Raw genomic sequence first — 15,498 nt, forward strand, 5'->3', positions numbered from 1 at the left:
CGGCTCTGCCGAGACTCCTTCCTTAGCTTTCTGACGTCTGTGGGCCTCAGGGGCTTTCTCATTGTACTGAGCAGGACCTTGGTTTATAACACTTAGAAGCTTTGTTTTCTGACTACCCTTCGGGGACAGCTGGTCGTTATTGTACCCGATAGCATCCTGCAGCTTGTCAATCTGAATGGATTTCGTTTCCAATTCCTTCTCCAACTGTTTGATTTTGTCATCCTTTTCTTGCAGCTCTTTCCATCTCTGTTTTAGCTCCTCTTCTAGAAGCAACACCGTCTCCTGCAGTTTAGTAAAGGCCCCAGAAGAATGTTCTCTCCTCCTAGAGGAGAGGCAGCTATCTTCCCTTCGTGGGGCTCTAATAGTTCCATTTCCCATGCTGTTCTGATTGTACATGCCGGAGGAGAGAGACTCTGCTCAGTAATTGCTACTTAGATGTCTCTTCTTCTCATGGTTCTATTTTAAATCTCTCAAAATGTTGGTGAGAACAAAGTATTTATCCAGATACAATTTTCATTTTGAGATTTGCTGTAAAATCTGTTCATAGCCTAGAAATGATGAAAAAAACAGTATTATTTACAAATATGCTGCATATATTTCAGTCTGCTAAGAACTTTGCTAGTTTAATTGTATCAAAATGCAATATAATGATTTTGTTTTATTGCAATACTTCAACATTAAGATACATTCACTTTACAGTTATAGAGAGGCCCAGATTTAGTATAATAACATCAGAAATATCACTTTTTATTTATTTAGTTTACATATTTATTTTGGCTGAACCATGCCAGCAATCTTGCCTACTCTCCCAGAATGTTATGCCGGACGAGCAGGAGAGTAGGCCACCCTCCCAGATCACACCCACTTCCTTACTGGAATGGGCGGGGAGTCGATGATGAGATTTGCTGTGATTTGCGTCATCGTAGCCCCACACCCGCGAAATGCCCAGTGTGGTGGGATGTGATGATGCAAATCGCATTATCAGGACTACTGCACTTACAATTTGGGCATCCCCACTGGGGTCTCCCAAAGGAGAGGTCCAAAACGTAGACAATTGTGCATGCCAGCCAACTGAATATAAAGTAGGAAAACAAAAAGCAAACTTGTAGCAGCATAGTAAGTATTGTTCAGCTTTCTATAAGACAGTGTGTGTGTATATATATATATATATATATATATATATATATATATATATATACACATTGGTGGACCTTAGTGAAAACTGTTCCCCAGGTAGCTATCATCATCATCATCAAAGCATTTATTTATATAGCGCCACTGATTCCGCAGCAGCGATGTACAGAGAACTCATTCACATCAGTCCCTGCCCCATTGGAGCTTACAGTCTAAATTCCCTAACATACACACAGACACAGGCTAGGGTCAATTTCGATAGCAGCCAATTAACCTACCAGTATGTTTTTGGAGTGTGGGAGGAAACCGGAGCACCTGGATGAAACCCACGCAAACACGATGAGAACATACAAACTCCACACAGATAAGGCCATGGTCGGGAATTGAACTCATGACCCCAGTGCTAACCACATATTATGAAAAGTGTGTGTTGTCCATAGCAAACAGTGACTTTTGTGTGCTTACAGGTGCATATAATATTAATTGTTTAATTTAATATGCTTCATTTTATCATAAGCCTCTTAATCGACCAGAATGTTTTTGGACTGTGGGAGGAAAATGGAGAATGTGGAGGAGACCAACGGCAAAATGGGGAGATCCGACAAACAGTACATAGATAGAGCCCTGGTAGGAATCAAATCCATGGCTCCAGTGCTGTGTCCCGGCAATGCTAAACACCGTGAAGCAAATCATCCATGTTGTCTGGACACGGCCCATCTTTGCTGATGAAGAATTGGTACATACTGATCTCAGTATGAATGCTGCACCAAGTGCCAAGAAACAGAAAATGTACCACTTTTACACATAGAGGGAGAATGATTTTTTTTTTTTTTTATTATGTCCAATTAAATATGTTTGTGTCTGATCTGCCATTCAAGTGTAGCTGTTGCCAAGCAAGAGAATTTATTGAAGCATTCTAAAAGTTTACACAGGAAGTATGAGAGTGGTCCAACATCCTGTTTTGTTCATTCTTTTAAAATTCATATTGGTTTTAGCATCTTGTATGGCCTCAAAATAAATGGGTGATTAAAAAAAAGAGTAGATGCAATGTTACGAAAGTCTGGCCAGCCTTGCCCTAAAACAGTTTTCACCATGGGGCTTCCACATCTCGGCCACGGTAGAATGTTGACGTGTGCATCACTACTGTTCCTCAGTTATATATGCAAAACCAGAAATTACTGATAATGTTTCTTACACTAAATCACTGCATTGTGTACATGCCATAGTGGGAGCATGTTGAACCTTATATAACTATTGTGTTATATGTAGAACATACAACCTGTAACCTATACTGAACAATCATGTTTAACGATTTTAGTACTATTTCTTCTAAAATGGTTCAGTTTGTTATTTTTAATTAAATTATGTTTTGCATAGGAACATAATTACACAGATGCCTATTAATATAAATGTAAGATTAGAGTCCTAATGACCACACAGTAATAGTGACCTAAAAGAGATTTCAGGTGAATCCTATATTATGAAAGCTAAGGACATGAGGATAGTTTCATATTTTAAAAGTACTGCATGCGTGGGAAGTGCAGGAATGCAATGAAGTGAAGAAATGCTTCCAAGGCACTCGGCCAGCTGCACAGGAAAATGTCAGGCAGGTTAACACCGAGACACAGTGTTATTAGAATTAATGTTTGTTTGGGTACCTGTACCTCCCGTTGCCTTTTGTCATTTTACTTACTAATAATTTAGCAATAGTCAAAATACAAGATGACCTGTATACATCAATGAGCTTTATGGAGCATTTATAAATATTTTCATATATGACTGTTTAGACTAATATTATCCTTTATTTATATAACGTAACACATTCCGCAGAGCGATAGTCAGATAAACATATGCAGGCACATCAATCTCTGTCCCAGTGAAACTTACAATCTAATTTCCCTACTACAGGCACACAAACACATCAGAGCCAATTTAGTAGGGGGCAGTTAAACATAGAGTATATTATATTCAGTTCCCACACAACTACTGGAATTACCACCAACTGCTTATACACCAGAGTGTTTGGTTGCAGAAAGGAGAATAATCAGCCTGTCACATTGAGATTAGTTATTTAAGCTAATATCTGTTATTAATGCTGTCAGATTAGTTTTAAGACACCAGAAAAGTACAAGCTGTAGCTACAACCATTTAAGGCATTTGTTATTAAAATATTTTTTTTTATATGGATGTGATCATGTGTCAGCTATTTCTGGTCTCGTGCGTTTATGTTCCATGACTTTTATGGTTGTATTTTTCATTTGCAATATTACTGTCAACCTCCACCCCATGTAAGTGTTGTTTTCCTGAATCAACTATCTATTTTGCATTAATGAATGATAAAATAAGTAGTGTAAACAGTGCGTAAGCTGTAGACTTCCTGCGTCTCCTGCTCTAAGCAATGTGCCTTACTTCTACTCTCTTTTTTATGTTTCACACAGCCCAATAATTAGATCAATTTTACCTGCAGCTCTCTCCCACTACAAAGGTGTGATCGGCATTTATAGACCCCTTGCCTGTCCATCAGGTTCTGTCCCTTAGTTGCCTGAATGCCAATACCTGCTGCTGAATTAAGGTGTACCAACGAGGATTATTTGATTACCTTGTCACTTGCCTTCTTATTCCGTTTTGCACCTGTGCTGCCTGCCTCTGACCATGGACTGGATTATGACTTAGAACCTGAGCTGCCTGCGCTGAACTTGGCCTGTAGCAGTGACTTAGTAAGACTAGCTGCAACCTGTGGGTTCCCTGCAGCAAGTCCATCAATCTTTTGCAGAAGTCCCTTCTGTAGCTATCCGACGATATAAAACAAACAAACCTGTACATCATTTGTTGTGGCTAATGATACCCAGGTCTTTGCAAGGGCGCTCCAGAATGTATTACAGCTTGTTCAACCTATGCACAAGACAAGGTCGCCTATCAGTGTCCTGCAGGACTTAAGTCTCTTCCCCCACCAAATATACCCAGGACACATCTTGATGGACTTCACCCCAGAGCTATCAATTTCTAATGGATTTTCAGTTATTTAGCTTGTTATAGATAATTGTTTTCAAAATATATTCCTTACTTCCAAGTCCTCACCAACATCTTCATCAAAGAATGTTTTAATTCACATGGTCTCACACAGGAAATCATCACAGATCAAGGTGTACAATTTGTGGTCAAGTTCGGGAGAGCCTTCTACAAGAAATAAGGTGTTAGGTGTGTTTGAACAACAAAGAAAATTACAATCAGGGGCAGACTGGGCTGGGGGTTATGGGGGCATATGTCCCCTGGGTAGGTCCCACCGTGGGCTACCTTGGGCTGAGTCACTGGACCACCTGCAATTTTTTTCCTTTAAAATAATAGAGTATATTATATTTAGTTCCCACACAACTACTGGAATTACCACTAACTGCTTATACACCATAGTGCTTGTGTCTGCACTGTTGTGTGTGTATAATTAAAGTGTTTATGCAAGTGTGTATGTATGTATGTATGTATGTCACTACTACAATTTAGACAATGCTTACAATAGTAATCATTCTGATCTCGTTCAAGAAACGCACTGTAGATGGGTCAAAAAAGAATACATGCTTAATAAACAGCACACAGCTAAGCATACTAATTATCAGCAAATCATAAACAACAAATCTTGTAATGTACAATTTTTGACCAATTTAAAAAAAAGAAAAAAAAAGGAAAAAAGACAGTCATGATAAAAGGGTCCTGCTTTGAAAACTGGAAGCCTGATAAGTAATGCTTCCCCTAATGTTTTCATCACTGTTAGCTTCACACTGAAACTGCTGTAATTACGCAGTATAAATTGCAAGTTACTCAGTTACACCTTCCGCCCTCTACCACCCACATATTCCTCACTTTTGGTAATCATTAAAAAATATTGTCACTCTTGGCAGCAAGTACAAGCAGACTGTATCCAGTAAAAATCTTACAAAGGCATTTGCAATATTATATCATCTTGCAGCAAAGGCAATTCATTCCAGACCACCGTTAGGCGTAGTTAGTCATAGCCTATAATTATACATAAACCTGTAATTCCAAATTATATTTAAAGAACCTTCTATTCACAGTCAGTATATTTAGGGCTTTGTTTAGAATTAAGAGCAAATCCTGCTAAAGAGTGAAAATTTGCACCTAAGTATACCCTGTGCTGATGAAATGCATGCAGGGAAAACACTGGCTGCTGTTGTGTGTAGCACACAAATACTGGCTGCATTATTTTTACACTGTGATTTAGAGTTGAACTAGGACACGCCCACCACCCAACTCTATATCTTTCTGCACACTTTAAATTTGCCTCCCTGCAGCACAACATAGTTTTACAAAACTGCACCTGCTATCTGGACTTATTTTTTAATTATAAACTAGGCCTTTATTGCTTTTTTGTCATTGGAAATAGAACAGATTTACAAACAGTGGGCCTGATTCATTAAGGAACTTAAATTAAGAAGTTCCTTATTTCAGTCTCCTGGACAAAACCATGTTACAATGCAAGGGGTGACAATTAGTTTTCTGTTTTGCACATAAGTTAAATACTGACTGTTTTTTTCATGTAGCCCACAAATATTTGATAGCTTATTTGTACACTGAGATTTAAAGTTGATATTTGTGTGCTACATGAAAAAACAGGCTGTATTCAACTTATGTGCAAAACAGAATACTAATTTTCACCCCTTGCATTGTTACATGGTTTTGTCCAGGAGACTTAAATAAGAAACTTCTTAATTTAAGTTCCTTAATGAATCAGGCCCAGTAAATTTAATATATCAGCAGCAGCCACTTAGTGTGCTCCACCAAAATTCTGTGACAGCACAAAGAGATGTCAGAATGTGTATCTCAAGCTCCATGTGCCTTAAGTACTATTTGAAAGAAATCAGGTTTTACGAACATCCGCACAGAACCTACCATAAAGTATTCACTGATGTGAAAATGCCTGATCAATTCATGCAATATACACTTCATGATATTATACTTTAGTATGAATGAATACAGCAGGAGGTGCGCCCCAAGAGTAAATGTAATGTGAAAAAGAAGAAAAAAAGACTTATAGTGGGGGCACTCTAAATTCACACTAATAATCCATTGTGTGTTTTAATATATTATACTTTATTTCATTAGTTTACAATAAAATGTATTAAAGACTCAACGCTTGAAATAAATGAAAAAGCTTAATGATAACGATAGAAAGAAAAGGTCTAATGTGTATTAAAAGATTGCAAAAAAACTAATGAAATAAAGTATAATATTTTAAAACACACAATAGATTATTAGGGGTATATTCAATTCGGATCCCGATCCGCGGGATCGCGCCGGAACGGACCGCAAACCTAATCCGCGGTACCGCAATAACATGGATTTTCGTTTGCGGCCCGTAGGGCTGTGTACGAAAATCCGCATTATTGCGGTACCGTATTACCGGCAGTAAATCGGGATCGGAATTGAATATGCCCCTTTCTATGCAGAATTCATCATTTTGGTTTTATAAATTATTATCCTTTCTACATTTTCTATATTTATTATTTTGCCCTCCTCTATGTGAGTTAAAAGCTTTGAATAACAATACATATATTTAAATAGTAAGTGTTAATAAGTGTTTTTCAATTAAAAATAAAACAGCAACATTTTACTAAATCCCTTTCCAATAATAATACTTTGGTGGAGGTCTCAGCAATATAATAAAATTGATTTCTAAAGCGGAAAACACCTTTTAAACCTCAGTGGTTTTCAGGAATATTAACAGCATGTTTCCTCCAAATCACAGTTACCAAACCCTTGGCTGCTCAGTGTGGGGCTGGCAGTTTTTGGTTTAGAGACACTATAATCTGTTCGTATTAATATGTAGAATCATTACTACATGGTATTAAAGTAATTTTTGCTTTTACAAGTGTCTGCTAGGAGATAACAATTTAGCTGATGTTGCATTATAAGTTCATTTTAAAACTAAATGAACAACAAGTAAATCACAATCGTTAACTAAATTGCAACTGCACAGGAGGATTTAAAAACACTACTGTGAGGAGTGCAAAAGAACATTGCTTCCTTGACAGTGAAGAAAATTTACATATGCAATATCTTATATCATACACAGTAGTAATAATGTTAGCAATAATACATGAGTAAAATACTTGCTTAAGTAATTATGTAAGGCTTATATAAATGGCTAGTCATGGAAAATGGTATTATCAACGTGAAACCATCACAAAAGTTATTTTAAAAATATCATCTCCCCAGACAAAGTAATTTGCAAAATTAGCATATATTAAAGTTGTTTCTAAATGATCTACTCGCAGGTGACAGTATGAATAAAGATTGAAAATATGCTATTCAGAGTTCCCCCTCTCCTCCTCATCTCTCTAAACAGTCAGACAATTCCCATCACAGTTGCAACTCTCTGCAACCCGTCTGCAACAGCCAACCCGTAGGGCGGTGACACAGGGGCGTTTTAAATGCCACCTATAAAGTGCAGTATCTAATGACCCCAAACTGACATCATTTATTTATAGGAGTAATACAGACAGAATGATGCATCAGCAATTTAATCTCGTGAGCGTTTTTTCTTAAAAGCAGACATCCCAACACTAGGACAAGTTTCTTTTACAATTGTCCAAATGCTCAAAAAAAACATGCGCCAATTGAAATGCAGAATATTGGAGCAGACCCTGTCACACAGGGCATCATAAGCGCTATAAGCTATAAAAATGCTGGCCTATTCCAGCTGGGATAAAAATGCTATTAAAAAAAAGGGCCAGAGTGCTTCTACTCTTAGTACTAGATTTACTAAGCTGTGGGTTTGAAAAAGGGGGAGGTTGCCTATAGCAACCAATCAGATTCTAGCTGTCATTTTGTAGAAGGTACTAAATAAATGAAAGCTAGAATCTGATTGGTTGCTAGAGGCAACATCCCCAGTTTTTCAAACCCTCAGCTTAGTAAATCTAGCCCTTAATGTTGCTGAAAGGAGTTTAACTTTTAGTGTTGCTATCAAAATGCTCTGCAGCATAAAAAGTAATAAAAATCTCGGCATATTGTCTTATTATGCATTGTATGATATGAATTTTAAAAATTGAATGAGTGTCTCCTTTCACTATTCAGAATTATCAACACTGTTACAAGATATATTTTAACGAATAACATATAAGAATACTTGAAGCCACCTCAGTCACATGGCCAGAATAAAAAGTGTTTACTGTGGTTTTTATTATATATTAAGTTCTTATTAGGTACAGAATTGGATACCTTTTACAAAAACCACACCAGTATTATAAATACAGCAGCAACTTATTTTAGAACTTTTAATCCCTTTAATGTATAACTCTCTAAGATTACAATGTAATGTTAGAGTTTCTAGTGTAGATGTAACCATATCTGTGTTGCTATATATGCACTAGGTAGAAAGATCAGGAAAAATGATCCTTACAGATATAAAGTCGCCTATTTCGAGTATGCAGCCATGAGTGAAAAGCTTATTTCACCACCGGCAAACTTCAATTCCTGAACTGTTACACTTGATAGAAAAATGACACCGCTTTCCACATTGATACATAACTACTGCATGCATATGTAAGGCTGCACTGACCTATTTATTAACCAAATAGGATTTCAGCTATGCACACAATGATTGTTTAATTAATTATCTCAGAGCTACTAAGCAAATTAACTTGTGCCCTTTGCTGATAGCATTATTCTAACTTAGTGTGTTCAACCCCTCAATTGTCACAGGTTTTGGATTGCAGTTTTTGTGCTCTGGGCTCAATCAATTGTAGAAAAGGGTTCTGTGCGGCTGTGGAAGATAAAATTCAGCCATTTATTTATTACTTCCCGATAAGGCAAGTTATTATAGTTTTACTGCTCAGCCGGCTTTCTGTGCACCACTCTAGAACATCCTGCACTCAGAGAAAGCTTTATTCTGTTTATATCACCCAAAACTGACTCCAGGGTAAAGGAATACTGCAGGCTAGGGGTACCAAATGGGTCATGCAAAGTGGGGCTATGAATAAAATCATCTGATTGTTCAGTCAGTTATTTTAAAATGCTTATGTAGGTCACGTAGTCTGCAATCAGAGTTTAAATCAAAGTTCTTAAAAAAATTGTTTAACTTACCTCTGTACCACCACCACATTATAGAGTTTTGCTCACAAATTTGTTTCTTTAGTAATGGAAATAGATACGATTTTTGATACATGACTGGCAACATACAGGATGTGCAGTGCATTATGGGCTGAGAACGACAAATATTCAGAATCAGTTCATTCTGTAAATATATATATATATATATATATATATATATATATATATATATATAATATATATTAGAGATGCTCAGGCTCAGTTCCCCAAGAACCGAACACACCCGAACTTAGCAGATCCAAGTACCGAACCAAGCTGGCTCAGTACTTTCACACACCCTAGGAATTGAAAACGAAGCAAAACATCATCGTTACGTCGCTGGATCTTGCGAGTTTGGATTCTATAATTACAGCCCTCCACAGCGATCCAGCGCCATTTCACAGAGGGACACAGAGGGGGTACCATGGTTCTTGGCAGTCTGTAGAGCAGTTGGGCAGCGTCATAGGTAGAAAAGAAAGAGGAAGGGGTAGTAGTGTTCTTCAAAGTCTCCAGTGACATTCAGGAGAGCTCCATTGCTTCATTGCTAATTGTCATTGCTGAAATAGAACTAATAAGTCTGGCAGGCTTGGTCTTCTAAATCTGCAGTCAAATTGTACGGTGTTATATAGGTAACACATAAAGAGGAGAGCTCCATTGTTCCATTGCTGAAATACAAATTATAGGGCTGGCAGTTCTGGTCTTCTAAATCTGCAGTCACATTGTACTGTGTTATCAAAATGGATTCCCAGCAGTACACAGAAGACCAGGAGCACCAAGCAGCTGCTGGCACCAGTCATGATCATAGTAATACCTCTACATCATCTGCTAAAGCCTATGTTAAAGTGCATAGTGTTTTAAGTAAGGGAAACAAAAATGTAAAACAACACCTTTTACCTTGGTCAAGAAAAAAAGACCTGTAATACAGGCAAAGGTATCTGCATAAAAAAAGAAAATTGCCAACATGGCATTCTACACATGCAGCGGCAAGGAAAGAATGAGGCCTTTGCCTTTCTCTATGAGTGCTAGTTCTGCAACTGTCACTGAGGCATCTTCTTGTAAGGTCAGTCATGACCGTGCAAGACCTTGTCATTCAGACTCCAAAAGTGGTGTCCAAATACTTTTACGAGCTGGAAGAAAACGGTTAGGCATTAGAGGAAAATGTGTGTTCAGATTTAGAAATGACACAAATCCCTGCGTAGAGTCTATCCACGAGTGGTGTGTGTAAGACCGACCTTTCTGATAGAGTACCCATAAAGAAGGCCCATACATTTTTTTGAATGGTATGAAGACACCAGTTTTATTAACAAAGAACAACGTTGCTTTCAGATGTAATGTAAGCATGGATATCTAAATAGATGTGTATATGTATTACCGTCCACTTTGCTGCTGTTTCATCAGTATTGCACAAAGTGTTTGTAATCTGCACTTTACGTCAAAGGTATCTAACTATATTATAATTTTTTGGGAATTGGGGCTGATTCTAAGCTCAATGATGAACTTGCTTTTTGCTGTTAAGTACAATGGCTCTTTTTAGTGCATTGTCTGGCACCCTGGATTGGTCTGGGTCTGATAAAAACATGCATCCAGGGGGAGAAGGGGGGCGTCAGTGCTCGTCACCATGTATTAGCTGTAGAATTACCACAGTTATCTAAGGAACGGGTGGAGCAATCAAATGAACCATAACTGATTTCATGATCCAAGGACAATTCCATCTTGCACCACTTCTCTTTACTGACACTGCTGTGTGGAAATGTTCCCTAGATGTGCTATGAACTGCTGTGTGTTTGTGTCACTGCTCTGTCGCTTACCATCCAGCCAGGTCGCTGCAGTCTTTGTTTGAAAGTGTATGAAAATAATATTGTGACCTGTGAGGTGGTCAAAATTGACTGAAAATAACTTGAAATTAGTGTTATTGAGCTTAACAATAATGTAGGGGGAAAAAAGCTAAATTATGTGACTTTAGCAAAAAAAATAGGGATTTTAGAAAAAAATAGGGATCCAAAGCCAAAACCCACTATATATATATATATATATATATATATATATATATATATATATACAAGTTAACCCGTGCATGATACTCATGCATTCTAGTCAAATCAAGTTACTTAAGGTCTTAAAAAGGTTCTTGTCATGCATTTGGACCTAGCCCAGGCCTCCTCAGGGGAAGAGCGTTAGTTCCCGACGCAAGCGGCCTTTTTAATGTGTGCTCATGAGGTAAAATTACCTCACGAAAATGAGTTTGACCCCTCAACTCGTAAATTTAGCCTTTACTACCCCTCCCACGGGGGGAAGGGGGGATGATGGAAGTTAACTGACTTGACTATTCTAATTTTTTTGTCAAATAATGTCAGTATACCAAATTTCAGGTCAATTGGATGAGCCCTTTCTGAGAAAATAGTTTTTTCCACACACACACACACACACACACACACACACACTAACGCACGCCTCTACACATGTGTGTTCATGAGGTAAAATTACCTCACGAAAATGAGTTTGAGCCCTACCAAATTTCAGCCCTTTTTGAATTTTTTTCCCCACACACACTAAGAATTTAGTAGGTCAGTGTATAACTCTGCCCAGCAGGTGGCGCTGCAACTTGGTTTTTTTTCCCCACACACACACAGATGCCACTAAGCATTTATATATTAGATATATATATATATATATATATATATATATATATATATATATATATATACACATATATATTTTGGTTTTGGATCTGAATTAACTCCGTGTGTTGGTTTTGGATCCCTATTTTTTTTCTAAAATCCCTATTTTTTCCTAAAATTACATCATTTGGCTCTTTTTTTGTTCCTACATCATTATTAACCTCAATTACATTAATTTCCAGTCATTTCCAGTCAATTTTTGTCAAGTGACAAGAACACTGCTACCCCTCCTGTTTCTGTATGAGCAATGGCACTGAGTAATGGCACTGGAGAGTGACAAGAATACTGCTACCCCTGTTTCTGTGTGAGCAATGGCACTGGAGACTGGAGAGTGACAAGAACACTGCTACCCCTGTTTCTGTGTGAGCAATGGCACTGAGCAATGGCACTGGAGACTGGAGAGTGACAAGAACACTGCTACCCCTGTTTCTGTGTGAGCAATGGCACTGAGCAATGGCACTGGAGAGTGACAAGAACACTGCTACCCATGTTTCTGTGTGAGTAATGGCGCTAGATCTCCTGGGGAGGGAGGTACTTATGGAATCCAAAACCCGTGAGATCCGACAACACAACAATGACGTTTTGCCTCGATTCAGATCCGAGGGCGCGAGAGTACCGAGCCGGCTCACGAGCCTACTTGGATCCCCTAAGCCCAACCATCTCTAATATATACATATATCTCTCTCTCTCTCTCTCTCTCTCTCTCTCTCTATATATATATATATATATATATATATATATACATATATATATTATAGATGGTATATATATATATATATATATATAGTCAAGGGAGAAATGGGGTGGCTGCAAGAAACTGCATTTTTAACCAAACCCTACAGCACAGGTACAATATGTGCTACATCATACATCCAGCAGCAACCTTTCGGATTTCTGCCTTCATTAGCCTCTCTACACTATACTTCTGAAAGATGCTAGTCAGTGTTAGAATTACTGTGGGAGCTAGGGGAGGTGACTGCTACAGGGTTCGGCATTACCAAGTCCCCCACTCCTTCCAGTTGCCTGCACCCCCCTTCCCCATGCATCTGCAGCACTCACCGATAAAATGTATAAAGTTAGTCCTGCACCATGAACATTTTTGGACATTTACCTTGAAAGTTAGATAAGATAATATGAGTTTATTGTTGATATATAAGGGGTATTGTTTAAAACAAAGCTCAATAAAAATAAGATTTAATATGCAGTGGGGTCCAGTACTCTGTATATTCATCTTGACTGTATCTGTGATATACAGAAATGCCTGAGCAGCAATCGAATGTCGGTAGTTATTTATTATGTTTATTTATAAGCCCCATCATATTACACAGCACTGTACAGACAATATCTAATCATTCACATTAGTCCCTGCGCCGTTGGTGCTTACAGTCTATATCCCCACCACCACCACATTAATGCAGCACTGGCTGGCACAGGTGAAGGCTTGGAGGGCTGCATGCAGCACTAGGTGCACCTGTTGTACATCGCTGTACTAGGGTCTATTTTGTCAGCAGCCAATTAGCCTACCATTACCAGTTTGAGCTGTGGAAGGAAAACCAGGGCACACAGAGGAAACCGACGCTGAGAACTTTCAAACCCTACACAGGTAGGGCCTGGTGAGAAACGACCCCATGTCCCCAGCACTGTGAGTCAGCAATGATAACACTGAAATAATATCCTAAATAGCAGTGGCAAAAATAATTCTACAAATAAAACATAAAACAATAAGTCAGACTAAAAAGCCATACCATACAAAACCGAGCTTAAAAAATGATGTAGCATTATGGAAAGTCTAATTATAAGAAAAATACAACCAAACATCCCAACCCCATACAAACTTTCACAAATGTGAAACTGAAATAAATAGGCAATAATATGTGCCCTGGTTTAATATATGCGGACCACAAAAAGGGAGATCTGTAGTCACTTTTATTAAACGTGAGTTTTAAATACATGCTTAATAAACATCACTATTTAGTTACAGAATGATTTAAAGTTAGCTCTATATTTATTAATCTCTTATAACTTTTTCTATTCAGCTATTTTGCCTGCCCAGTGGTATAATTTGATGTAACTGAGACAATTGAGCTTCACCTAAAATGAAAGCATGCCTCACAGTTTGAGATAAGCCGCTATAAACTACACTGGAAGGTATCATTTAAGCAGAACGGCATCGGCTCATATTGCAAAACCTATTTTAAATAAGCTTTCTATTTACTATACATAGAAAAAAAAGCATGTTTATTTCATATTCAGTGGAAATCAGAAACAATTTTTTTTAAATGAATGCAACTTTTTTTTTTTTTTTAAATCCAGTATTTTTTATTGGAAATTTTCAAGGTACATACATACCAACAACAAAACAAAAAATAAACAAATACAGTAGAAAGAAAATACAGTCGCAAATATGTCAATATTGAATATAAAATATTGGTTAAATTGTAAGACACCAGTATCGCATAATGGTAACATTTGTACAATACTTAATTAGGAATATACATCGTAAATACTCTTGCATACGTACTCTGCAGAGGCGGGGCTCTGCTTTTTGTTATGGACTTTATTATTGTTATTATGTAATCTAGGGGAACCAGACCCTCATGTATTCGGGACATCATGACTCGAGGATACAAAATAAAATGGAGACTCCACCCACCTGTACCATATATTCTCAAACTTTGGCAATGCCTGCCTGCTTGTGTAAACAAATCTTTCATGCCCTATAGTGGCATTAACCAGGATTTTCCAACTCTTAATTGTGGGACTCGTCGAGGCTAACCATAAGCGGGCTATGCTAACCTTAGCCACCATAAACAACTGGGAAATATAAATTTTTGTCAGCTTGTTGACCTTTCCCTTCAGACGGAGCCCAAATAAACAAGTGGCCGATGACCTAAGTGGGACTTCAATTCCCGTTTTTTGAACACATCGTATGACTCTTCGCCAGAAGTTTTGTATACAGGGACATTCCCAAATGAGATGCCAGAAATGGCCATTTTCCGAACTACATTTTGGACATTTAGAAGTGCTATCAGGGCGGAACTTAGCCAGCCTAATAGGAGTCAAGTAGGCCCTATGCAGAATGAACACCTGTATTTGCTGGAATTTTAATGATGCTGTGTAGCCACTAGTGCTATCCATGACCATCCCCCATTCTTTGTCTGTTAAGGGACCAATATCTATTTCCCATTGATTTCTCAGGTCATTCAAGTCATTTACAGTGGATTCATACAAAAGACAGGAGTACATACATGAAATCAGACCCCTGTTGCTCAAAGCCTGTAACTGCTTTCTCAGTGGGGCTATGGCAACCACTGGTGGCTCCCCTTTGAATTGTGTGTACATGGCATGTCTCAGTTGGAGGTAGGAAAAGAAGATTGTTCTAGGCACAGAAAATTCCCTGGACAACTGTTCAAAAGATTTAAGAACATTTACTTCATATAGTTGACCTACAGCCACCACACCATACCGGGACCACCGCCTGGACCCCACCACTGTGTCCAACTCCCTCAATCTCCTCGCCCCCCAAATAGGAGTACATGGATCTATATCTGTGAATCCCACCATTTTATTACTGACTGCCCAGATC

At 38.1% G+C, this 15,498-nt stretch overlaps 1 protein-coding gene across 2 annotated transcripts in view; it reads right to left on the bottom strand.

The window, feature by feature from the left end:
• Positions 1-15,498, bottom strand: part of LOC142161247 (cGMP-dependent protein kinase 2-like) — a 107,659-nt gene that overhangs the window by 73,143 nt on the left and 19,018 nt on the right. The window contains exons 2-3 of one of the 2 annotated variants that reach the window (XM_075216706.1): positions 4,199-4,311; positions 1-548 (exon numbers count right to left, since the gene is read on the bottom strand). The exon at positions 1-548 is cut by the window's left edge and continues 68 nt beyond it. In XM_075216706.1, coding sequence (XP_075072807.1) covers positions 1-396 — 396 coding nt within the window. In that variant the 5' untranslated portion in view covers positions 397-548; positions 4,199-4,311. The remainder of the gene's footprint in view (positions 549-4,198; positions 4,312-15,498) is intronic. The other variant, XM_075216705.1, reaches the window with a different exon arrangement.

This window comes from Mixophyes fleayi, chromosome 6, assembly GCF_038048845.1.
Source record: "Mixophyes fleayi isolate aMixFle1 chromosome 6, aMixFle1.hap1, whole genome shotgun sequence".
NCBI lineage: Eukaryota > Metazoa > Chordata > Amphibia > Anura > Limnodynastidae > Mixophyes > Mixophyes fleayi.